Source organism: Neofelis nebulosa, chromosome 2, assembly GCF_028018385.1.
Source record: "Neofelis nebulosa isolate mNeoNeb1 chromosome 2, mNeoNeb1.pri, whole genome shotgun sequence".
NCBI classification, from domain to species: domain Eukaryota; kingdom Metazoa; phylum Chordata; class Mammalia; order Carnivora; family Felidae; genus Neofelis; species Neofelis nebulosa.
The window spans coordinates 150482905-150508686 of record NC_080783.1 but is presented as its reverse complement, the minus strand read 5'-3'; the positions used below and the strand labels follow the sequence as shown (position 1 = coordinate 150508686).

The 25782-nt window shown below is 39.4% G+C and overlaps 1 protein-coding gene and 1 long non-coding RNA gene across 4 annotated transcripts in view; one reads left to right on the top strand and one right to left on the bottom strand.

The window, feature by feature from the left end:
- Window positions 1-25782, bottom strand: part of LOC131504460 (uncharacterized) — a 43672-nt gene that overhangs the window by 2281 nt on the left and 15609 nt on the right. The window lies entirely within an intron of this gene.
- Window positions 1-25782, top strand: part of DNAI3 (dynein axonemal intermediate chain 3) — a 95282-nt gene that overhangs the window by 69077 nt on the left and 423 nt on the right. For all 3 annotated transcript variants that reach the window (XM_058716768.1, XM_058716767.1, XM_058716766.1), the window contains exons 17-22: window positions 6432-6562; window positions 10435-10498; window positions 16156-16286; window positions 18622-18826; window positions 20425-20516; window positions 21831-21953. In XM_058716768.1, the coding sequence (XP_058572751.1) occupies window positions 6432-6562; window positions 10435-10498; window positions 16156-16286; window positions 18622-18826; window positions 20425-20516; window positions 21831-21953 (746 nt within the window). The remainder of the gene's footprint in view (window positions 1-6431; window positions 6563-10434; window positions 10499-16155; window positions 16287-18621; window positions 18827-20424; window positions 20517-21830; window positions 21954-25782) is intronic.

Below are 25782 nucleotides of genomic sequence, written 5' to 3'. Positions count from 1 at the left end.
TTGACATGCAATAAAATGTACATGTTAAAGTATTCAATTTGATATGTATTGACAAATTAAAAATCCATGGAACCATCACTATAATCAAGATAATGAACATATCCATCACTTCCTAAAGGTGACTCACATAAAGATGCATTTTTTAACACCTCCCTCCAGCACCTCCCCCACCTCCATCTACCAGACCACCACCGATCTGCTTTCTCTCACTATGTCAGTTTGCAATTTTCTAGAACTTTATGTAATTCAAAGAGTATATGCACTTTGGGGGGGGGGTCTGACTTCTTTCAGTCAGTATAATGATTTTGGAATTCATCTATGTTGTTGTATACATCAATAGTTAATTCCCTTTTATTCTAGGGTAATATTTCATCATATGGATATACTGCACATGTTTATCCATTCACCTGTTGATGGGCATTTGGGTCTTTTTCAGTGTAGGGCTATTACATATACATATACATATACATATACATATACATATACATATACATATACAAGCCTTTGTATGGACATATGATTTTATTTGCTTGGGTAAATACCTAGGAATGGGATGATTAAATAATATGGCAGATGTATGTTTAACTTTTTAAGAAACTGCCACAGTGTTTTACAAAGTGGTTGCACCATTTTACATTCCAACGAGCAGTGAGGGAAAGTTCCAGTTTTTCCACATCCTCATGGATAGATGATATGGCTAGTCTTTTTACCTTAACCATTCTAAAACATGTGTGGTGATATCTCATTTGCATTTACCTAATGACTAAAGATGTTGAGTATATTTGCATGTATTTTTTTCCATTTGTATACCTATCTTCTTTGGTGAAGTGTCCATATCTTTGATCTGTTTTTTAGTTGTGCTGTTTGTTTTCTTATTTCAGAGTTTTCAGAGCTCTTAATATATTCTGCATACTAGTCCTTTATCAGATATGTGATTTGCAAATATTTTCTCCCAGTCTGTGAAATATTAAGCATTATTCTCTTAACACTGTCTTTAGAAAAGCAGAAGTTTTTAATTTTGAGGGAATACAGTTTATCAGTTTGTTCTTTTGTGGGTCATGATTTTGGTTTTGAAATTAACCCAAGTTTGGGCTACTTTTTTTCTAGGAGTTTTATAACTAAGTTGATGATCTTTATTGAGATAATTTTTTTCTCTGCACAAATTATGGATTGGAGTTCATTTGCGTGTAGTGTTCCAGTGCCATTTGTTGAAGACACTGTCCTTTCTCTACTGGATGGTTTTTGCACCTTTGTCAAAGAACACCTGTCCTAATATGTGTGAGTCCATTTCTGAACTCCTATTTTGTTCTATTGACCTGTATGTCTTATCTTTACACCAATACCACACTGTCTTGATTACTGTAGCTTTGTAATTAGCCTTGAAATTAGTGCTTTCAACTTTTTTTTTCTTTTTCAAAATAGTTTTTGACCATTCTAGGTTTTTTGCTTTCCCATGTGGATATTGTATCTTTTGTCTTGGATAAGCCTGCTCTGACTTTGATTGGAATTGTGTCAAAACTGTAACTCAGTATTATGAGAATTTGGAGTCTGCCATATAAAGTCTTTTACCTCATAAGTACAGTTTATCTCTCCATCTATTTAGGTCATTAATTTCTCACTGATATTTTATACCTTTCAGTGTACAGGGCTTTTGCTTCTTATGATAGGTGTCTCTAAGTCTTTCACATTTTTTGGTGTTCTAGTAAATAGTACTTTCAAATTTTTAATTTTTGATGGTTCATTACCAGTGTATAAAAATACAATTAATGTTTGAGTATTGATTTTGTATCCTTCAGTCTTCCTAAAATCACATTAGTTATCATGGTTTATTTGTAGAGGATTTATATAGGTTCTCTAGATGATAATATCATTTGGATTTTTGCTATATAGATGATAATGTCATCTGTAAATAAGGACAGTTTTACTTCTTCTTTTCTGATTAGTATGATTTTTTTCCTTACCTGATTACACTGGCTAGAACCTCTAGGGGAGAGCGTTCTTGTTTTAATCCAGATCTCAGGGAGAAAGCATTTAGTCTTTCACATGTAAGTATGATGTTAACTGTAGGGTTTTTGTAGAAGCCTTTATCAGGTTAAAGAAGTTCCCTTTTATACACAAGTTAATGTTGGATTTTGTCAAAAGATTTTTCTGCATTTTTGCAGATGATCATGCTTTTTTTCTTTTTAAGCTTATTAATATGGTAAATTATTTTAATATCCAAATGTTAAACTAGCCCTGCATTCCTGGGATAAACTCCACTTGGCTGTGATTTAGTAATTGTAATACCTTAATTTTTTTAAAGAACAATTTTTACACTGTTATCTCTATATTTATATCTGTGTTTATTCAAAACATTTATTAAACTCTTGCAAAGTGACAGGCTCTGAGGATATAGCTGGGAAAAGCCAATTCCCTGCTTCCATGGAGCTTACATTCTGGTGGGATAGTACATATCTACATCCACTTAAGAAACGACCTATTTAAAACAAATCCTGAAGCATACCCCCAATGTCATCAAACAGAAATACTCCCCATCAAATGAATGTTCTCTTTACAGACAAAGTCACTTGGTGGATATTTCTTCTTTCTTTCTTTCTTTCTTTCTTTCTTTCTTTCTTTCTTTCTTTCTTTTGTGGATATGTCTTAGAGAAATATATCTCTCTTTCTTAGAATATTATTTAACTTGATAAATTTGGCTAAATCAGTTCATAAAGGGAACGGACAAACATGTTTTTCAATTCTCAGCTGAGACTTTAATTGGCTGTGTCCCTTTACGTGTGTTTAGAAGTCTGTGTTGGCAGGCAGTACCACAAATCCTGGAGAAAATTAAATTTCACTTGGTAATCTCAATGGATCTTGCTAACACACTCCTCTTATCACTAAAGGCAGTTACTGTGGGTTGTGACTGGCCTCTTGTGTAGATGGCCAGCTCTCAGAACTTTACTTGAGATCTCATTATGGTATTTTGAATTTCCTTACGACACACTGTCAGCTATCCACCTACTCTGGCCAGACTTGAACCTATTGACTAGAATACACATGGTCATATGCTTCTTGACCATGTTCTGTGTATTGTCTATATTGGTTCTCCTCCCCCTCCTCTCCACCAAGAATCACAAATTCAGCTATTCCACTGGCACACCCTGGGGAGCACTCCCAGGAGCATTGTCTGGTACTCTGTTGCCACCTAGTGGCTGTAGGCTACTTGGCTTTTGCCTGCCATATTAGATCCTTAGTAGTCTGCCCTTCTGAGTAGTCACTTTAAGATGTTCTTTTTGTTTATTCTGTTGCGGAAGACTTTGCTCTAAAAGTTTTTGGAATTCCTACTCTGTAATTGCCTTCAGAGCCTCGTTATATTCTCCTAAGCACTGTGGCATAGTGGTTAAGGATGTAGATTCCGGAGTTTGGGTTTAAACCCCAAAGCCACAATTTATTATTTGACCAGGTCAAATTACTATACCTCTCTGTGCCTTACTTTAAAACAAACAAACAAAAAACTTATTTGAAAAGAGATACATGAAGATAACGGAAGCAAATAATGAATGTAATGACTTCATGTAGTATTGAGAAGATAAAATGAGTTAATATATATACAGCTCTAAGAACAGCTCTTTGTCAACCCACAATAAATGTAAGCCACTGTATATGAGGCCTGGGCAAGCTACTTAATCTCTCTGAGCCTCACTTTATCATCCTTGAAGGAGAATTAATTCTTAACTACCTTAGGAGTTATTGTGAGAATTGAATGAAATGGTGCATGTAGAGCACACAGTTCAGTTTCAGTACCTGGCATGTAGTCAGGTAGTAAGCGTTCAGTAAGTGTTAGCTGCTACTGTTATGCTGGGCCCTGGTGATGGAAATCCATGGATGGAAAATCCACGGGGATGATGTTGATTTTAATAAATATGCAAGTTATTCCAGTCAAGTCTGAGTAAACACAGTTGATGACAACATTTTTGTCTGGCTTCATTCTCTTTAACTCCACCACATTCAACACTATCAACGTAGCCCCTTTTCTCAGAGCTCCTGCCTTGGTTTTTGTGGTTTTCCTAATACTTCTTCAGTTTCTCTCCTCTGCCCTCTTTCTCTGCTGCCCTCTCAGCGTGGATATGCCTCAAACTCAAATTTCAGCGGTATGCTTTCCACGTTCCTCACTCCTTTCAGTAACTGGGTCTACTCTTAATCTGCTGAGAACCCCCCACTTTGCCTCTTGCTATCGCTTGGGCTTAAACCCAACCTACTCCCTCAATGTCCGTGTGTCCAGAACACAACTTGAGTCATCCCTCTCTCCTCCGGTCCCTACATCCAGTCTCTCACTTAGGAGAATTAGGTCTTCCGTGATAGCATATCTCACCTTTGCCTCTTCCTTTGTGTTACTGGTAGTGACCCCTGGATCAGGCTCTCCTTGTTAGACCAGAGGGCTCCAGACTTTTCCATCTTGCATCCCACCAAGAAAAATTTTTGAGCACATATTGCCAACAAACATGTATTTATTTACCAATTACATACACGTTCTACTCTACTAATATGTTAATGTGTATTATTTAGAAAGAGAAAAACAGACATTGAAATGAGAGTGATGAATTTGAAATATTTTAATGATTTTAATTTTATACATTAAATGGATAAAAAAATGCCTTTTTCCTCATGTTAAATGTATATGAATAATATCTTTTAGTAAGAACAATGTGATTAAATGTACCTAGTTATTTCTTGACATGTTGATTGGCACTTTGTAATACAGCTATTTACAAGTCTGGTTTCATGTTTGGCTTACCTTGTTACTTGTTTTTGATGTCTTATCTTTTGGGAAGGGAGACTGCCCAAAGCATGTAGATCCCTAACAAAGGAAGCACTGGTTGATTGTACCAACAAAATCATAATTGTTTCTCACTTTTGTCCAGAATTATGTTATAGGTTTTTTTAATGTTATATATATTTTTAGTGTAGCTGAGGTTTTCTTCTATTTTAGTTTTCATTTATATGTTTGTTGGTTGGTTCTTATGTTCATTTGTTAGTATTCCCATGGTTGATATAATCTAGATGATGATGTATTAAGATGTGGGGAGTAGGGTTTGATGAGGATATATTTCTCTACCACCTCTCCTAGAAATTTAATGTCACATTTTAAAAAAACTAATAAGTGACCTGGGAATATGCCCAAGATAATATCTTTAAGAGAATAGAAAAACAGGATAAAAGCTAAAATGCCCAATTAAAAGAAAATCCTTTATATATTCACAGAATATATATATTCACAGAAATGTAATTGTAGGGAGACATTTTAATGGTGGTTATCTCTGGAAAATATGATAATGGATGGTTTTTCTTATTTTCCTCATGCTTTCCTCTATTTTCCAAAGCTTCGGTAAATAACATTTATTAATTTTAGCTCATAAAAAGACTTTTGTTTTAAAACAAGATGACATCTTTGTTTTTTAAAAAGACTTTTGTTTTAAAAAGAAAGAAGGCCCAGATGGTGTTGGAATTTTAGCCTCCAGATTTTTTTTTTAATTTTTTTTAACGTTTATTTATTTTTGAGAGAGAGAGAGAGAGAGACAGAGCATGAACAGGGGAGGGGCAGAGAGAGGGAGACACAGAATCTGAAACAGGCTCCAGGCTCTGAGCTGTCAGCACAGAGCCCGACACGGGGCTCGAACTCACGGACCGTGAGATCATGACCTGAGCCGATGTCGGACGCTTAACCGACCAAGCCACCCAGGCGCCCCTAGCCTCCAGATTAACTATGCTCTGTTGCATGTGTAGTTACAGTGATAATGTGGTACAATCCCTGGTGTTCTTAAGTAATAAACATGAGCTAACCAGAAAACTTTAAATTATGTTCCATGCATGTGCTGTGCTTGTGAAAACAAGTAATACATTTTAGATGGATTTATTTTTTGAAGTTAGATCATTTTTGATACTTAAAAGTCTAATCATTAGTTATTTGAAAAAATTCCATACAACGCCAAATGAATAAAAATGACATGAGTTTCTCAGTAGATAGTTTTACTGAGAGTATCAAAAGTAATGTAATCCAGAGGATATATTTTATGTCCAATTTTTACTGTAAATAATTCTGAAATGATATAAATAATGTAGAACTGTTTTTTAAACTGGGTGCTGTGGAACTTTTTGGAACCCCTGAAAGTAGGTGGAGGGGTCTCCTCCTTCCCACCAGGAAACCCTTTAATCACAGCAATGCAGGTTTTGACAGATTTCACATGCAAGGGTTCCTGCATATGCTTTGGTTTGAAAGACACGTTCCACTGCTAAATTAGAAGTCTAAAGATGCTCATACTTATGCCCGCCACACTGGGGAGAGAATGGGGCAGATGTGTGTGGCAAGGGGCAGAAAATATAAACTAACTATATTTTAAAAGGTCTTTCACTGTAAATATGTGCTCCTTCTATTCATACTCCTCTGAAAGACAAAATATTAGCCCAGAGCAAAGTAGTGAAGGCAGGAGAGATGAACCCATACCACAATCTGGAAGGTGCGTTGGCCAACAATCTCAAGCCTATAGAGGACTTCTGCACAAAGTTCTTTGTTGGAACAGAGGTGAGTTAGAATTATCTGCTCTCTTATTTATACATGTTATATATATGTATATTTACATGTATGTATATATGTGTATATATGTGTATGTGTCGATATATGTTCTTATAGCCTTAATTTCAGTTTTATTGAGGCATAATTGACATGAAATTGTAAGATATTTAAAGGGTACATCATAGTGATTTGATGTACATATACATTGTGAAAGCCTTCCCTCCCCATCTAGTTAATTAACACATCCATCACCTCACATATTTATCTTTGTGTGTGTGTGTGTGTGTGTGTGTGTGTGATGACATTTAAGTTATATTCTCTTAGCAGATTTCAATTATATAATACAGTGTTATACTGTGGTCACCATGTTTTACCTTATAGCCTCAGAACTCACTAACCTTACAGCTGGAAGTTTGTACCCTTTTACCAACCTCTTCCTGTTTCTCCCACCCCCCAGACCCTGGCAACCACTTGTCTACTCTGTTTCATTATAACCTCTATTGTACATTTGCTTTATGAAGGCTTACAGTATCTATACCATTTTCATATTTTAATATACTTATTTGCATTGAATTTTTAAAATCTTCATGCTTCATAAATTCATATTTAAAATGTTCCTGATGAATGTGAAAAAATCTATAAAATTCAGCATGACCTTCTTTACTAATGATTTATTGATCAACCTGCAAATATTTATTGAACACCTACACCATATGGAAGAAACCATGCTAAGTGTTAGAAATTTACTAAGAAAATATATTGCTTTGTTAGCTAGCAAAATGTAGTAGGAAAGACAGTGCAAAACTCACTCAATTCAAAAGTAACAACTGGATATAATAATGATAATGGCTGCCATTTTTTGGCACTTATTATAATAGCCAAAGTGAGCTTACATTTATTGGACATTTTCTATATAGCAGGGTCTGTGCCAGGTATTTTCCAAAGTATATCTCACTTAGTCCTAATAATCTTCATTCATGACTCTATTTCTCTGAAATAAAGGGTTTTTTTCCTAAACCATGGAAAGACGCCATAGGTCAGTCTCGCTGGAATGCAGTCTGAGCTCATACTTTAGTATCATGAGAAGATTAGATTACACCAGTTCTCAGAAGCATAACGCCCACCAGGCACAGCATTAGGCCCTGGGTCAGACATGAATCAACAGCATAGTCCCTGTCCACCGGGCACTCACTGCCTGGTTATGGAGCAGACACATTAATAGCATTACCCATGTCAGTGCCATCCAGAAGCCACGGGAAGAGGACAGGGGAGGTTGGGGAATCCAGACTGTTAGCTAGGACTTTGCAGGTTGAGGAGGCATCTGAAATACCAGGATGAGAGTACAATTCCCAGCAGAAGTAACAGCCTAAACAATGCTTTGGAATTATGGGAGTCTGGGATTTGTCTGGAGACAGTGGAATCATTTGTGCAAGAGGGAATGCTATACCTTGAATGCTAGGTTGGGATCCAGTCAAAGAGCCTTTTCTGCCATGTTAGGGAATTTGAATTTCATTTGGCAAGCAATGGGGCACTTACCAAACAAATACTTGTTTTATAACTTGGGCTGTCAATTTTTATAACTTGGGATTCTAATTTTTTTTAATTCTGGAAAAATATAAGTAACAAGTTACCATCTTAATAAATTTGAAGTGTTTAATTCAGTGCTATTAGATACATTCATATCATTGAGCATCCATCTATCTCCAGAATGTTTTCATCATCCCAAACTGAAATTCTGTATCCATTAAAACAATAACTCACCATTCACTCCTGCCTCCAGCCCACGGCAACCCCCATTGTACTTTCTGGCTCTATGAATTTGACTATTCCAGACACCTCATGTAAGTAGAATCATAGAATTATCTCTGTGCACACCAGAGTTTTTAAAGCAGGGCGATGACAGCTTTAGAAAAACGAATGACCACGAGATCTTAAAATAGAAATTAAAATATGATATCCTCTGCTTAAACCATTCGGTGACAACTCATTCAACCATGAATAAAATCCAAACTCTTCACACTGTGGCCTACAAGATTCTGCATAACTTAGCTCCTTCCTATCTCTACACCCCCGTCTGCACCAGTCTCCCTCTCTCTCTCCAGCTGCTCTGATTTTTCTCTTTTTCTATGCCAAACTCTTCCCTGCCTTTCAAGCCCTTGTCCTTGAAAGGATTAACTTCACCCATCATCCAGCAGATATTTATTGAGCATTTACTATATGCCAGGCACTGTTCTTGGCCCCGGGAATATATCTGTGGGCAGACAGACAAAATTCCCTACCTCATGGGCTGACATTCCAGTAGAATGCTCTTCTACCAACTCTTGACGTGGCTGATTTTGGTTAGAGAGAATGAGGTAGACCCCTCTGGCATCTAGACTGGCCAGGACAGGGCTGAAGCAGGAGGAAATGGAGCCAGGGAGGTGCAGAGGCTGGAGAGGCAGTGATTTCAAGTGGGCCAACCAGCGATGAAGAGGGCATGAGCAGTGGGCCAAGAATGTCAACACGGGGGTAGGAGGAGTAGAATTCTCAGAACCAGGTAACTGGATGGAGAAGGACGTGAAGGTTCCCAGCTAGGTGGCTAATGATATAATGGGCATTTAACATGGATTTATTAACCTGATCCAAGTTATTCTATTCCTCTTTGACTTGGTTCGGTTTCAGTGTTCCACATATCAGTTGTGAGACCCAGGAGGTACTAATAACTCTCCTATAGGACTCTGGCAAGGGCTGGGTCATATACAGAAAGCTCCTAACAACTCTGGCAAGCACTATGCACTCAATCAATGGTAACTGCGGGTGATGTGCCACGGGCAACAGGCTAGGCATGTGCACCAGACATCTGCCGGTCTCTGCTCCCTCAGACTCTGAGCAGCATGAATGGAGGGAGGACTTATCTTCTGACTCTGAATTTCCAGCATGAAGCACAGTCCTTGTTTGTTACATGAGTTAATGAACAAAAGCACAGAGGAGTGAATGAATAGGCCCTGGCCCCAGGGAGCATACTTCACTTTGCGTACTCCAGTGTTTTCCCCTCTCCTCTCCCTCGTCTACACGTCCCAAGCCATCCTTCGAGTCCTCTCAACCCCTCTTTTTATACACCTTTCTCTGTGTTTTCCTCTTACTATCCATTGAGAAAAACATTGGAATTAGGAGACTGCATCTGGGAGACCTTGACTATATTGTTTCACCTCTCTGAGTCTCTGTGCTCCTTCTATAAGAAAAGGCATGAGACTAAATGTTTTTCTCTAAACCTCTCCCACCTCTGCCATTCACTAGTGCTGCGTCTTTTCCATTTGTGTGGTTGTTTCTGTCCCTTCTTTACACCAGGTTCTTATGACTTCCCCACTCCTTAAAATGGCCATAAGTAGAGCTGGAATATATATTATTACTAGTTATGTTATTTAAGTGGAACTTCACTTCCTGTTCTCAATTTTAAAAGGTAATGACACCATATTATGAATTTATATTTCCTTTTTTCTCTTACTCCACAAAACTTTTAAAATACTGACTTTGTATCATGCTGAGAACAAATCACTGAATAAGTCACACCAGATCCCTTCCTGGAGCTTTCAGCCCAGTGGACAATTTCCAATTAACAAAAGTTTAAGAACTCAGTAGTTGGAACTTGTGTACATAGATTATCTCCATAAATGCCTGTGTTCTCCGTTTCACTATGTGTAAATAAAAATGCAACAAATTCCTTTTTTTGTTCAATGTAAAAAATGTTTAAGCCTTCCCTGCACTGTGTCAAATTATCATTTGATTATGTTAGCCTGCAGCTTTGTTTTTGTTTGGGTCACAGTCCATCTTAGCACATGAATATGAGATCGTTAGTCCCTTTGATTGTCTTTGTACTCATCAGGAACCTGTAATATTTTTAGGAAGGTGGAGTGATATATACAGATTGGAAAATGGAAAGAGACCCTGAAACTGGCCGATTGATGGGTAAGTTTTGATGATTCCTGTGTTATGAATAAGTTATTCCTTTGAGCAAAGTGCTGAGTAACCCTGGCCTTGCTAATGGGAGAGGGGCAGGCACCTGAGGTCCTGTCTCTGCACTTGTTACTTAAGTGAGGGCCTCCGGTAGCAGCACTTTTCTCACTGGCAAGTCTGTTCGAAACGCACAAACTTGGACCCTACCCCAGGCCTGATGGAACTGAATATAGATTTTTTTTTAAGTTTTTATTTACTTATTTTGACAGAGAGAGACGAGGGGTACAGAGAGAGAGAGAGAGACAGAATCCCAAGCAGGCACTGCACTGTGTGCAGGGGCGACACAGGGCTCAACCCCACCAACCAGGAGATCATGACCTGAGGCCGAAATCAAGAGTCCGACACTCAACTGACTAAACAAACCAGATGCCCCTAAATATAGATTCTTAATAAGATTCACCATGTAATTTGTTTTCACCTCTAAATTTGAGGAGTACTGATCTATTGATGCTTAAATGACTAAGATAATTTAAAATATCTTAATTTTTAATTAGTTGCTGTCTAAATAATTCAACTATTTGGTAGCTCATCTACATGAAAAATACTAACCGATGTGAAATTATAAGCTAAGTTTACAATGATCTTGACAACTTCAGAACAGTATGAAGAAGCAGCAGTAGGACTCTGCTCTCAGGCCGGGACTGGTGCTGTCCATGTGTTCCTCCGTTCCCAGGGCCCCACACTCTGGGCAGCTGAGCAGACATATGGGGGCCACGCATAGCTCTGAGCAGGAATCAAGAGTTCAGGCTCCCCAATAAGCTAAGCTCCCTGTCAAAGCTCAGAGCCTTGAGGTTTGCTACAATTACAACTACTTATTTAAAGGCTTGGATTTTATTTTGGCACGAAAACTTATTCGAGCCACACTTCAAAATGTGGAATAACCATAAGCACAGGAAGAGGCAGCTGCTGGGACTGCTAGAATACCATGGAGCAGTGAGGTGGAGCAGCCAGGCTAGGTTTGCACAAGGGGTACTGGTCAGTCCTACCGGAGGTTAGGACAGTGGGCATGTGAGTGACTGAAAGGAGTCGGAGGTCAGAGATACAGCCTGCAGGGGAAAACTGCTGGGTCTCAGGTCTCTGCCTCAAACTTCACTCTCTCCACTTCTATCTACTGAGTCTGGCTTGGCAGAGTGGAGTCTGCCTTAGACCTGGGAAGGCTTGCTTTCCCAGCACTGCCTCCAGGGTAGCCATATTAACCTGGAAACAAAAGTACTCCCAGTTTTCTGACCTAGAACTTCCGGCCAGAAACCCAAATGTGTGTTAGTGGTGAGAGTGGGACATTGAGAGAGAATCAGATGTGACCCAAGGAAAGGTCAAATGCTTGCAGAACTGAGACTGATTTTCCACTTTCTATTCATTTTGAATTCCATGATTTAAAAGTTGAACTCAAAATTATATATCAGATGTAATGAATTACATTCAGCTACTTGTATGCTTATTCATGTATCTGTTTATTCAATAAGTCATGAATATTAATTGTGCACATATTGCATGCACATGGCAACTGTCTCTACTGTCCTGATGGGACACAAATCGAGACCTTGATGCCATGAATTGGTTATGCACTGGTGTTCTATCTGATCTCAGAGACTTTCTTGGGGTCTTACCATAGAGTCAGATTCTTAAACTGCTTTGGAGGTGAACCCTGACAAAAAGGGCTAGTTATTTATTTTAAATGGATTTTATTCCATTTATAGAATAACCAATGACAATAAACTTAGAAACCCAAGAGTTTATGTTTGAAACTTACTGATGTTTTTTCTTTCTTTCTTACTTTCATTCATTCATCAATTCATTAATGATAACCTAATCTGTGCCAGACACTGGGGATGCAAAGATGAACAAGATATCAGGGTGCCTGTGTGGCTCAGTTGGTTAACCATCCAACTCTTGATTTTGGCTCAGGTCATAATCTCATGGTGTGTAGGATTCTCTCTCCCTCTCTCTCTGCCCCTCCTCTGCCCAGGTGTGTGAGCACTCACTCTCTCTCTCTCTCTCTCTCTCTCAAAAGAAATAAACATTAAAAAAAAAAAAGATGAACAAGATATTATCCTCTCCCAGAGGAGTTCCATGATCTATTAGAAAAGCCAAAAACATAAACAAATGATGACATTACACTGTCATTAGTGCTATGGTTAGAAGCAAACACAGAGTGATATGGGAACCCAGAAAGGGACCAACTCTCTTGTGCTATTAAGAAAGGGCTCCACTGAAGAGAGATAGTTGAACTGGATCTTAAAGGGTGGATTGCAATTTTCCAGTTGAAGAAAGACATGCTAAGTAGAAGGAATAATAAATGCAAAAACATGGAAGCCCAAAAGAGCAGTGGACAATTAGGAAACAGGGTGATCTCCTAGCCAAAGCATAGCCCATAGAAAGGGCAGCAGGAGAGGTACCAGGAAGGACAATTGAGTCCAAATGGCTAAGAGCCTTGAGTGCCTAATAAGCTCTGAACCTTATCCTGGTGCCACCAGTATAATCAGAAAATCACTCTGGCAGGAAAGCATAAGCTGGATTAATTTATTGGTGTGACTTACAGTAGAAGTAGGATGACCACCAGCAATAATCTAGATGAGAGATGGAGAGGACTAAGTACAGGCATGGTAACAGGGATGTGCAGCAGAGGAAATATAAGAGAGAGTTAGCAGTCACCATGGCAGGATTTTGTGACCAATGGGATGTGGGTTAGTAAAGAAGAAGAGTTGCTTTTAATTTTTTGACATATAGTTCACTGCAAAAACAAACAACAACAACAACAACAACAACAAAAAATGGGAAATAGCTTTAACCACTTACTTGAAGTCTACTTTTAAATCATCACAATACTTTAAAATACTTTAAAATCATCAGTCAAGCATTTTGTAACATGGAAAGCCAAACAACACTGTTGTTCCCATTGAATAATGGTTGAGATTCACAGAAATTCAATGTATAGACTCTCTAAATTGTGCACTGCTTTCCTTATTACATTCTGTGAACTGGCAGTGTTTTCCTTAGGAGCTGCCAGCCTAATGTTTTTCATAAACACCATGGAGTGTGCCTGAGTAAAGATGAGGCCGTTACTGGGACCCAGTCCTTCTTGATTTGCTAGGAACCCCATATTCTTATCAACAACAAGGCAGGAAGGAGAATTTCCTCTTCTAAGAAAAAGGTTCTGAAAGATATATTACCCTGAATGAGATATGTGTGATAAAGAAGTCCAAATCAAACAAAATTTCCAGATGATCTAAGTGACAAGCCAGAAAAAAAAAAAATGCAGGTGAATGATGACAATTGACATAATTATTTCATGTGCTCTACTCACAAATGGGCACATGCCATGTTTCAGGCACTCTTCCAAGTACTTTCCATGGATTAGTTCACTAATCCTCACAGCAACCCTGTGGGGTAGCATCGCCAGGGTTTCAACCTAGGCGCTCTATGCTCTTAATCACATCACTGTCCTGAATCCTGCATTAGATAATGATTCTGAAAACTACTTCTTTGTTTATTGTAATTTTCTCATAGCAACTTGGCCTAGGGCCGCTGGTACTCCAGTTAATAACTTAAGGACAGCTCTATTCATTGCTAAATGGAACTAAAGGTCCTTAAAAGTATAAAGGGAAGGAAAAGATATAATAATAATATAATAATTTTTAGACTGTGGCAAAATATACATAAATGTGAAATTTACCATCTTAACTATTTTTAAGTTGATAATGTACTATTGAGTACGTTCACATTGTTGTGCAACCAATCTCCAGGACTGTTTCCATTTTGTAAAACTAAAACTCTGCACCAGTGAAACACTAGCTCCTATTCCCCTCTCCCCTCAGCCTCTGGCAGCCACCATTTATGTTTTGTCTCTATGAGTGTGGTTACTGTAGATACCTCACGTAAGTGGAATCGTGCAGTATCTTTGTGACTGGTTTCTTTCCCTAAACAGAATATCCTCAAGTTTTACCCATGTTGTAGCATATGTTGGAATGTCCTTCCTTTGGAAGGATGAATAATATTCCATTGTATGTGTGTGTCATATTTTGTTTATTCCCTCATCTGTTCACGGACACTTGGGTTGCTTCCACATTTCGGCTATTGCAAATAATGCTGCTATGAATATGAGTGGACAAATATCTCTTTGAAATTCTACTTTATGAGCAAGATTCAGTAGGGGTGTGTGTGTGTGTGTGTGTGTTTCTGCTTAATGTTTCCATGGGGTTCCGAGAAAAAAAAAATCCAGCTTTCACATAGCTATCAATATGATGGGATTCACAATAAGTTCATGATTTGGATATAAAGTAGTCAGACATCATGGTTTGGCCTAGATAGGCTCTTATCTTTGTGGCCATCCCTGCAGTGGGTGTGGGCAGCAAGGAGTGGGGAGGAGCCAGCTCTGCAGCCAGACCTGGGGGAGAGGAGACCCAAGCAATGGTGGGGTAGACACCTTAGGGGAAAGGAGGACCCCTGGGTTGGAGCAGAGACTAAAGGGAACTCTTGATCTTAATGTCCAAACCTGCTTCCCCTTTAGTGTTCCTAGTGGCAATAAATGGAAACTCCACTGAGCTGGTTGCTCCTGCCAGAAGCCAGTCATTCTCAGCCGTCCTGCTCAAGCCATTTCTAAGTCTTGTCAATTCCAGCTTGCAAATATTTCTTGATCATCCACTCTTCTCCATGTACCTTCCTCCAAGCCACCATGCTCTTTCACCAGAACTACTTCCTATGGAGTCCTCTCTTTTCTTCTACCTGTTGTTAATCCATTCTCTTCACAGCAGTCAGAGAATCTTTGGAAATCAGTCAGATTGTCTTCTGGGCCTAAAGGCCTTTTTTGAAACACATTATGCTTAGAAAATAATCTAAACTCCTGTCCTACAAGGGCCTGCATGGTCTGGACCCTCCTGGTCCCTGTCTGTTTCATATGTCTCATGCTGGGATTACCAGACTTCAGTCTTACTGTCTTCCTCAAATGTATAAAGGCACTAAGCACTTCTCTCCACAGGACTCCAGTGTGTGTTGTTCCCCCAGTCTGGAATATTCCTCTACATTAAAATGTTCCCACACCAAAGTGCTACAAAGGACTAAAGGACTCATCTTCAGAGAAGTCGTTTCTGCTCATTCAATTCAAATTATGGATGTCCCTTGTTATCTATCTTGTAATTTCCCCCCCAGAACACTTTTAACATATTTTTATTATATACTTTGGGATTTGTTTATTGGATATTGGATATTGTTTATTGAGTATCTGTCTTTTCCATTAGACTGTAAGCTCCATGCTGGCGGTATCACGTTCATTTATTAATCATCGTTTACCCAGCCATCTACAGTACCTATAGGTACATATGGGCAATCCACAAATATATTTTGAGCAACTAAATGAATGCATGAATAAATAAATAAGAACATGAAGTATTCCTTTGAACTGGAAAAATGACCTTGATGGAAATTCTCTGGACTTTCCATAAAAAGAGGAAGAGCTGTCCCTTGACAGATTCATTTACCCCAACTGACCTCTGGTTATCTACTCTTGGAGCCCATTAATCAGGACCTGTCCGTCTACTGGAGGTCTGACCATCCATCATGCGGGAATGTAAACACTATTATTAACGATGAAATGGCCTTTTCCACCCCAACAGCAAAGAAGCCAGTGAACCTTTACGCCGTCCATGATGGAGCTGTCCACACTGTTCAGAGGTCACCTTTTTACAAGGACATTATCCTCACCATTGGAGGATGGAACCTGGCCATCTGGAAAGAAGGCATTACGGTAAGTTGCCTGAAAAATGGAAGAGTGGGTGTGTGGTCCTTTGTTACTGAGAAAGACAATGGGAACAACAGACTGTTCTGACATAACAGAGCCCTGGGGACACTTTTTAGAGAAATTAGAACAGATAGCTTGGGGTCCAGCTTGTCAACAGAACCACTGTAAGCCTTTGAAAACACAACAATTTGCCTTTCTTTCCTGAGGGAAGGAAACAATATTTACGTCTCTTGCTAAGATCTAACAGTCTTTTCTTCACAATATGTATTGTGGGCGGTTGATTGGCTTTATGGTTTTCCTCCCCCTTAAAATACACGATGGAATGCTAGTTACTGTCTGAAGTCCAAGGAGAAGCATTGGGTCTGTCAACTTTGCTTCTGCACCAGGAATATGTCCACAGGTTTAGAATGGGGGAGTAAGCAAGCTAAGGGGTCTGTCTGTTGCCAGGAGACCAGACACATGCATGGGCCACAGTGGGCCAGTGCCAGAATTCTGGCAGCCAGGATTAGGAGAGGGCCTGGTTCCAGGCAAATAGAAATTAAATTGCCAAAAACTGGAAAGACTGATAAAATCCAGTGAAGCAAGGGTGTGTGAAAATCAGTATGGCATGTCTCTTCAGTGTGCAATTTAAGAAGATTTATCAAAATCTGGGGTGCCTGGGTGGCTCAGTCGGTTAAGCATCCATCTCTTGGTTTCAGCTCAGGTCATGATCTCATGACTCATGGGTTCAAGCCCCAAGTCAGGTTCTGCAATGACACCACAAAGCCTGCTTGGGATTCTCTCTCTCCCTCTCTCTGCCCTTTCTCTTCTCATGCTCTCTCTCTCAAAATAAATAAATAAACTTAAAAAAATATTATCAAAATTTGAAATATATATTTTTTATTTCATAGCTGTAATATTTATATATTCTTTGAAAAATAATCACATACATAATAATAAATTTATATTTATACAAATACATATTCTTTAGCAAAGAATATATATTCTTTGAATAAAATGAATAAAAATATCCATATTCTTTAATAAAGAATATATATAAATTCTTTTTTATTTTTTATTTATTTAAAAAAAATTAATGTTTATTTATTTTTGAGACAGAGATAGACAGAGCATGAGTGGGGGAGGAGCAGACAGAGAGGGAGACACAGAATCCAAAGCAGGCTCCAGGCTCTGAGCTGTCAGCACAGAGCCTGATGCAGGGCTCAAACCCATGAACTGCGAGATCATGATCTGAGCTGAAGTTGGATGCTTAACCGACTGAGCCACCCAGGAGCCCCAAGAATATATATATTCTTTAAATAAAGTGATAAAATATACATATACATATTCTTTGACCTAACTCTTTCACTTCTCAAACTCTAACTTACACAAATAACTGTGTGAACATATATATCAGATTGTCGTTGAAATAATTGTAAACTACTTAAAGCAACCATCCACAAAAGGACTTCTACTTTATACCAATGTACTTCCATGTGTTCAATTTTTTTTTTTTTACAGTGAAAAAGTATCAGTTTTGTAATTAAAGAAAAAGAAAATTTAGGCAAGATTGTCCATAGACTATTCAGGGGTCAGGAACCTGGTTACCCACAGAAATGGAAGGAGCTGGGCAAGGTGGGCAAGAACAGAATTGGAGTGTCACCTCTAAGGAGTCCATGAATCTGAAACATTCTTCATTCTCCACAAGAAAGTTTCTTATACATGTCTTGGACGGTGGGAAACAGCCCCACGGTTTAGTTTAGTCTCTTCAGATATAAGGAGGTAAATGGGTACACTTAATCGCCAAGTGGAGCAGGACAGTGGGAAGAAAGCACATTCTGATTTTTTCTCTGTATGAAAACCCCCAAAGAGGACAAATTATCCATGGTAAAGAAAAGAGAAGATGATCTTGTAATGCTTTGCTGGTCTAAAGTCTTTTCCAAATAGGATTTATAAGGCATTGGATGCAGCGCACAGCTGGAACTGACTTTCTATTTGCTCTTTTTCTGGCTGCCAAAGTTGTTTCCATGGGAAACAGACACCCAACAGCAAAATAAAGACATAAGCAAAATTTCCTTATAACCTTTATTTATCTAACATCCACCAATCTCCGGCTTGACTGGAAGGTTTGATCTTTTCTAAAAAGCAACTCAAATAAGAAAAAAAAATCATCAAAAAACACACAGGAAGAAAAAGAGTTGGCATTATGTAAAACCCTACAAGAAAAAGAGAGTTCTGAGTGGGCATAATTTCTGCTATTCCATGATCATAGCCATCTGAGTGTACTTAAAGGAAATCATTATGAATACACATTAGGTAATAACAAAAGCTTTCATGTGTCTTTTTAAAAATTTGTTTAAAGACTGGACCCCTCCTTCAGTCATGCTGTGCACCAAAAAGGTACACAGCAGGCCACTGGTCCCTGACAAGGCCTGGAGTCTTCTATATTGGCCGAGAAGATGGATACATCGATATCTGGGACCTTCTGGAGAAAACCCATGAGCCAGCCCAGTCACAAAACATCTGCATAACCATGATCACCTACATCAAACCCTGGACTTTTACTGGTATGTTAATTCTGATTAAATGACCTAAGTTATTTTGCTTCTTGGGGGGTAACTCAGGAACATTTTGACATTCATCTGGAAAGTCTCTAATCTTTTTTTCTCAGGTTTTTGTTTTTCTGTCCATCCCACCCCATCCTTCCTCCTCCCTTCTTTCCCCTTTCTTCTTGCACTCAAACTTTGGATACAACCTGAGTTTCTCTCATTGTTTTCTTCATCAATGATTATTTCTGAGGCATATTTAGTATGAGAAGCAGAGGCTGATTTTGAACCACACAATGAAGAGCATCCTTATCTTCTCCAGGTCAGACAGGATGATCCATAAATCTTTGCTACCTTTTGCTGCTTTTTTTCCCAAATGGAATCATTCTTGTATCTTTATTTTTTCATTATGTCACAAATTTTCAATATTTTATAATTTGGGGGGCTTTTCCCTAGACAATATCAAGCAGTTCTTTTCATGAGATCAAATGACTCTCTGGGGTCATTTATCTATTTAAACTTTAACCTTTAAACTAATTATGAGGAAAAAACATGGATAACAAAGCAAGCAGAAATTCGAGGATGTTTCCTTGGAAAGCTGGAATTGATATCCTTTGTCCTAATTTATTTGTTTTACCCAAGCGCTACTTTCTATGTAAACCCAGTATATTTGCCACTTTTAAAAGAAGTTTCAGGGCACCTGGGTGGCTCAGTCATTTGTGTCCAACTCTTGATTTTGGCTCAGGTCATGATCCCAGGATCATGGGAAAGAGCCCAGCATCAGGCTCCGCACTGAGTATGGAGCCTGCTTGGTGTTCTCTCTCTCTATCCCTCTGCCCCTCACAACCACTAGCATGTTCTCTCTCTCTTTCTCTAAAATAAAAAAATAAAAGTTTCCCTTTTACAGGTGTACAGGCATAAAATTGTCTTTCCATGCATTTCTCTCTTTGAAATATTACATTTAGAAATTCAGTCTTCAAAATTTCTAGAATGTCACAGTCCAGCTATTGCTTAGTCATATGTGTCATCAGAGTATTTTTTTTTCATCTTTGCTACAAAACATTGCTTTTGTACATATCCAGGGATTATGAGTCTAGGATTTAACAATTTAAACCAAACCTTCTGAGAATGAGAAAAAGAAAAAAAAAACATATGATAAGATAGAAAATTAAAATTCTTAAAAACATGCTTTGTGTTTATAGTGGTATCCTTTAGCCCTTAGTGAGTCTTTGGTGAAAATTGGCTTCATGATTTTTCTTTGAAAATCTTTCCCTGTGTTATCTCCACTTCTCAAGTCTGCCCAGTGGCCCAGCCACACAGAGGGTCAACCTCAGTGAGGAGCCACACTCCTTACATAAGCACCAAGAAGACAAGATTTGAAGTGGGCAGGGTGGCTGACAAAGGCTCAGGGTCTCCACTTTCATGTCATCAACTGGAAAAGATGATTTTTATACGTTAATATGGTCCTCAGTCATTAATGTCTGATGAAGATGCCAAGATTACTGTAACCACAACAGGTCATTTGGAAGACCACAACACCAAACACATTTCACGTTTAACCTCCAGTATGGATTTCTGACTGTTGAGTTGTTTTCTCCCCCATTTTCTGGATCTTTCAGCTAAGCAGCAATTTATAGCCATAGCTGATTATTATGGAACACTGCATATATTGGAAATTCCTTGGACATTAAGTCACCCTTCCACCAATGAGGTTAGTAACTTTTGGCTCTGAGGATTTATGTGACCAGATATTGCTGAGGCATGTTTTAGAAGTGTTTAGAAATGACAGCATTTTTGCTATGTGAGAAAACAAAAGAAGAGTACAATCCAAAATAAGGGGATGTATTTCTGTTGTATTAATTACATAGCTTGGAACCACAAAAAAACAAATGTGCTGAAAGAGAAGGCAAGTAAATGAAGCCCAGATTCAGAAAATTGATTTGGGGGCACCTAGGTGGTTCAGTCAGTTAAGCGTCTAACTTCGGCTCAGGTCACGATCTCATAGTTCGTGAGTTTGAGCCCCACAGTGGGCTCTCTGCTGTCAGCAGAGCCCGCTTCAGATCCTCTGGCTCTCTCTCTCTCTCTGCCCCTCCCCTGATCATGCTCGCTTGCTCTCTCTCTCTCTCTCTCTCTCTTTCTCTCTCTCTCATAAATAAAAACATTAAAAACATTTTTAAAGCAAAGAATTGATTTGGGGATTCATAAGATATCATTCTCAGGTTGTAACTGAAGCACAGGACTCCTATTTTAGTGATGCCCTTCCTGGAGGCCCAGTTAACATTTTGATACATCTCTCCATCACCCACCTCTACCCCATCTCCCCCCAACTTTTTGTACTGCAGGCAGCATGGCTGAGGGGGCAGTCTTCTACCCCTCTATAGGCACCACCCAAAGGTTTCAAGTAATGTTAATACTGGGAGATAAAAAGAAAATCAGAGAATAGAAATACATAACAGCCAACATTAAATATAGAGATTGCAATCCATTACAAGTCCCAACATCAGCCTAGTTCCTGGCAAGCAGAAAGTTTCCCTCCCTTGGCCTCCTTGCCCAAGGTCTCTTTCCTGACGTTGCTGCTTCTGTTCTTAATGTGCGCACACTAAGTCCTCCAGGGGACCAGGAACTCAGCTCTGCTTCCAGTCCCTTTAGGGTTTATACTGATAACCTCATCTGGGTTTTCCAAGTTTGGTTGATGATATGAACCTTTCCTCAGGCTTAGAAGTGAGAAGCAAGAAAAGGGAAAAGATCAATCCCTGAGTATTTCTTTTACAAAATAGTAATTTTTTGTTGCTCTCTCTTTCTGACCCCACTCCTTTCATGGAATCCTCCGATTTGCAGGGCCCTGAACCTAAGCACAGTAGCCCCCTCATTGAGCTCGCTCTTCTGGCAATGGGCCTATGGGCAGTATCCCAAAGCAGGCAAGCCACCTAATGAATTAAAAGTAGCAGGAATTCTTCTAGAGCCCTGTGAAGAATATGGGGACTTCCATGTGGGCTCCCCTCTCACGGGCCTGTGCTTCTAACAGGCATCAAGTATGAGCTACTACTTTGAAAGAGAAGTCAAGCATCTGGAATATGTAGAACAGCGCAAGAAAATTCGTGAACAAGAAAAGAAGGAAATGGAGCTGGAACTTGAGAAGAAAAAAACCGTAAGTGAAATTTCAGAAACAAAAGTCATTGCCGTCCTCTAACCCCAGTGGAAATATGTACGTTTGGCTTATTCCACAGTTTCAGTAGGAAAATTATGCCTCTTCACATTCTTCTCTTGTTCTCGTGAGAGTCAAGAGGGTATTTCTCTGATTTCCTAGTTTGCCAGGAATGATAGCTATCAATTGAACAACTACCTAGATTCTATTCAACTTAAGTTTCTGAAATTTTCCATTATTTCCAAGTCCTTTAGATACAAAGGCACCTAATATGATTTATAGATATAATGATTCAAAATTTGGCATCTTTCATTATATAGAATTTCAACATCTGGTTAATAATACATTAAACAGGTCCTACATGGGACACTTGGCTGGCTCAGTCAGTAAAGCATCAGATTCTTGATCTCAGGTAGTGAGTTCGAGTCCCACACTGGGTGCAGAGATTACTTTAAAAAAATAATAAAAAGGGGGCGCCTGGGTGGCACAGTCGGTTAAGCGTCGGACTTCAGCCAGGTCAAGATCTCGCGGTCTGTGAGTTCAAGCCCCGCGTCAGGCTCTGGGCTGATGGCTCGGAGCCTGGAGCCTTCTTCCAATTCTGTGTCTCCCTCTCTCTGCCCCTCCCCCGTTCATGCTCTGTCTGTCTCTCTCTGTCCCAAAAATAAATTAAAAAAAAAAAAAAAACGTTGAAAAAAATAATAAAAAGAAAAACAGGTAGCACAAAAGGAGTGGAATATAGAATCAAGACACGTGGGCTCAAATCCCAGTTCCACCACTACCAGCTATGAGATCTGGAGTAAGGCTCGTATCATTGCCAGGCTTCAGTTCTTGTCTTGAAAACGGGAATACCGGGGCACCTGGGTGGCTCAGTTGGTTGAGCATCCGACTTCAGCTCAGGTCATGATCTCACAGTTCGTGAGTTCGGGCCCTGCATAGGGCTCTCTGCTGTCAGAGCTGTCAGCACGTCGGATCCTCCGTCCCCTCTCTCTCTGTCCCTCCCCCACTCGTGCACATGCTTTCTCTCGCGCGTGCTCTTTCAAAAATAAATAAACATTAAAAAAAAACTTTTTTAAATTAAAAATAGACCTACCCTATGACCTGGCAATAGCACTGCTAGGAATTTACCCAAGGGATACAGGAGTACTGATGCATAGGGGCACTTGTACCCCAATGTTTATAGCAGCACTCTCAACAATAGCCAAATTATGGAAAGAGCCTAAATGTCCATCAACTGATGAATGGATAAAGAAATTGTGGTTTATATACACAATGGAGTAGTATGTGGCAATGAGAAAGAATGAAATATGGCCCTTTGTAGCAGCGTGGATGGAACTGGAGAGTGTGATGCTAAGTGAAATAAGGCATACAGAGAAAGACAGATACCATATGTTCTCACTCTTATGTGGATCCTGAGAAACTGAACAGGAACCCATGGGGGAGGGGAAGGAAAAAAAAAAAAAAAAAAAAAAAAGGAGGTTAGAGTGGGAGAGAGCCAAAGCATAAGAGACTGTTAAAAACTGAGAACAAACTGAGGGTTGATGGGGGGTGGGAGGGAGGGCAGGGTGGGTGATGGGTATTGAGGAGGGTACCTATTGGGATGAGCACTGGGTGTTGTATGGAAACCAATTTGACAATAAACTTCATATATTGAAAAAATAAAATAAAATAAACTTTTTAAAATGGGAATACTGATAACTACCTTTTAGGATTAGGCTTTCAGTTCAGGAACCTGACAAATAGTAGACTTTCAGTAAATGGGAACCAGTATATAGACAGATAGATATGAATTTTACTATAATACAATATATGGGAGCTACAAAGTTTGAGATAGAGGAGAATTTGGTAGAGGACACATCCTTCTACCAGAAAGGAAACCGAAGCTCTGAAGCCCCTCACCTTCCTGTTTCCCAGCCTCTGTTTGATATGAATTCTGTCACTCCATTGGTCTCTCCTCACCCACTGGGAGTGGGGCCTTGAAATAGTCTGTGAATTCAGCTCTTCTCTCTTTGTCACGAGGGGTCATCTCAGTCTGTATTTCTACTTCTCTCTTGCTCCTTCCCTTCCTAGGCCTTTTGTCACCAGCAATTTCACCACTGATCCCATTTATAGATTCCTTATAGCCAAATATATAACCTCCTCCAACACTGTTATTCATGTGAGACCCTGGGTCTCGATTAAAAGCATGAGCATGTGGAAATTTTAATGTTAACGTTATCACTTATTGCTAGACATGTTAGTGTAATAAAAACAGGGGGCCTCATTTCAAAAACATGGTTTAGCGGTCACAAGGCATGAAAGAATACCAATTAATTAACTTTCCCTTGTTTCCCTTGCTACAGAAAATTGGCCTTCTTCTGTTTTTTTGCACACTCACAAATACCAATTGAAATTCTGTTGTGTAAAATAACCTGACACCCTTCCTTTACGCCAGCAATTATCCATGATTACTGTCAGTGTTTAAATACCATAGCAACAGCTCCTAATTATCCACATCAGTGGAAGCAAGTATACTGGTGGATAATCCAAAATTAATTTGCATATAAAATACTTGTAAAACACCTAAATATTATAATAATCATATCTTGAAATTGTATAATGATGTGCTTGAGTTTCCAAAACCTCTCCAACTTCTTGTAACTGAGTTTATTTCCATTTGACATATTACCCTCTTTTTTTTTTTTTTAAGTTTATTTATTTTGAGAGAGAAAGCGTGAGCAAGAGCAGGGGAGGGGCAGAGAGAGAGGGAGACAGAGGATCTGAAGCAGGCTCTGCACCATCAGCGCAGAGTCTGATGAGGGGCTCAAACGCATAAATGGTGAGATTGTGACCTGAGCTGAAATCAAGAGTTGGACGCTTAACTGACTGAGCCAACCCCAGGCACCCCTGGGGCTCTTTTAAGTAGAGCTACCACTTGTCAAATTTTCTCTGGAACTAGATTGGGGATAAGTGAATGGGTTTAAAAGGGCTCCTCTGTTACATTTAGAACATGAAAATTGTCACCAAGAAAAAACAACTAATGTTGTGAGAAATATCTTCTAAGGAGCAACTACTGATAAAAGGGAAAATGGGAACAAACTGTAACAACCTTAGAGGACTGTAGCAGAGATTAAATGAGTTAAAATGTTTATAGCACTTAGCCAGGAACTGGCACAGAGAAAACAGTAGTAAGTGTTCACTGCTATTATTGCAGAAGGCACGGGAAGAACGCACATCCATCCAGCAAGGCTTGTCTGAATGAATGCCCTGCAGTTGCCAGGGATTGGGTTGTACACATTGATACACAAATCTGAGGAAAACCATACACCTATCTCTTTGCAAACACTGAGTCTGAATACAGCTCACCTCTTGAAAAATAATAGCAATCACAGCTCTAACAGCACATAAAATGGGAATTTTTCTAACTGAAATTTCAGCTGGAGACCCAAAGCTGGAAAAAGTAGCAGTTTCCATGTGACCCATAAGCTATGCCACCTACACAGGACTTGATAGTGGGAGGAATTCAAAAGACTTCTGCAACCTCTAGTCAATTATCCACACTCCAGGCTACCCGAGGGACCCAAGAGTCATGAGGAAGAAGACTAGAAAAGGGGTTTTTCTTTTTATTTTTGGAGAGAGGTGTCAAAGGGCCATGTGTTACCCATTTCTCAGTTCTCCATGAGGAGACCTTCATGGGAGCACTGCTAGAGAAGAGTTGCAGGCCACGATGGAGAACTGGCCTCCAGCAGGAGGCTTCCTGAGCCATGGAAATGTGCACACACTTCTCCACTCTATCTCTGCCACTCCCCCTTGGGAGCCAGCAGCTATTCTCCCTCCTGTGCCAGAGATGCCCTCC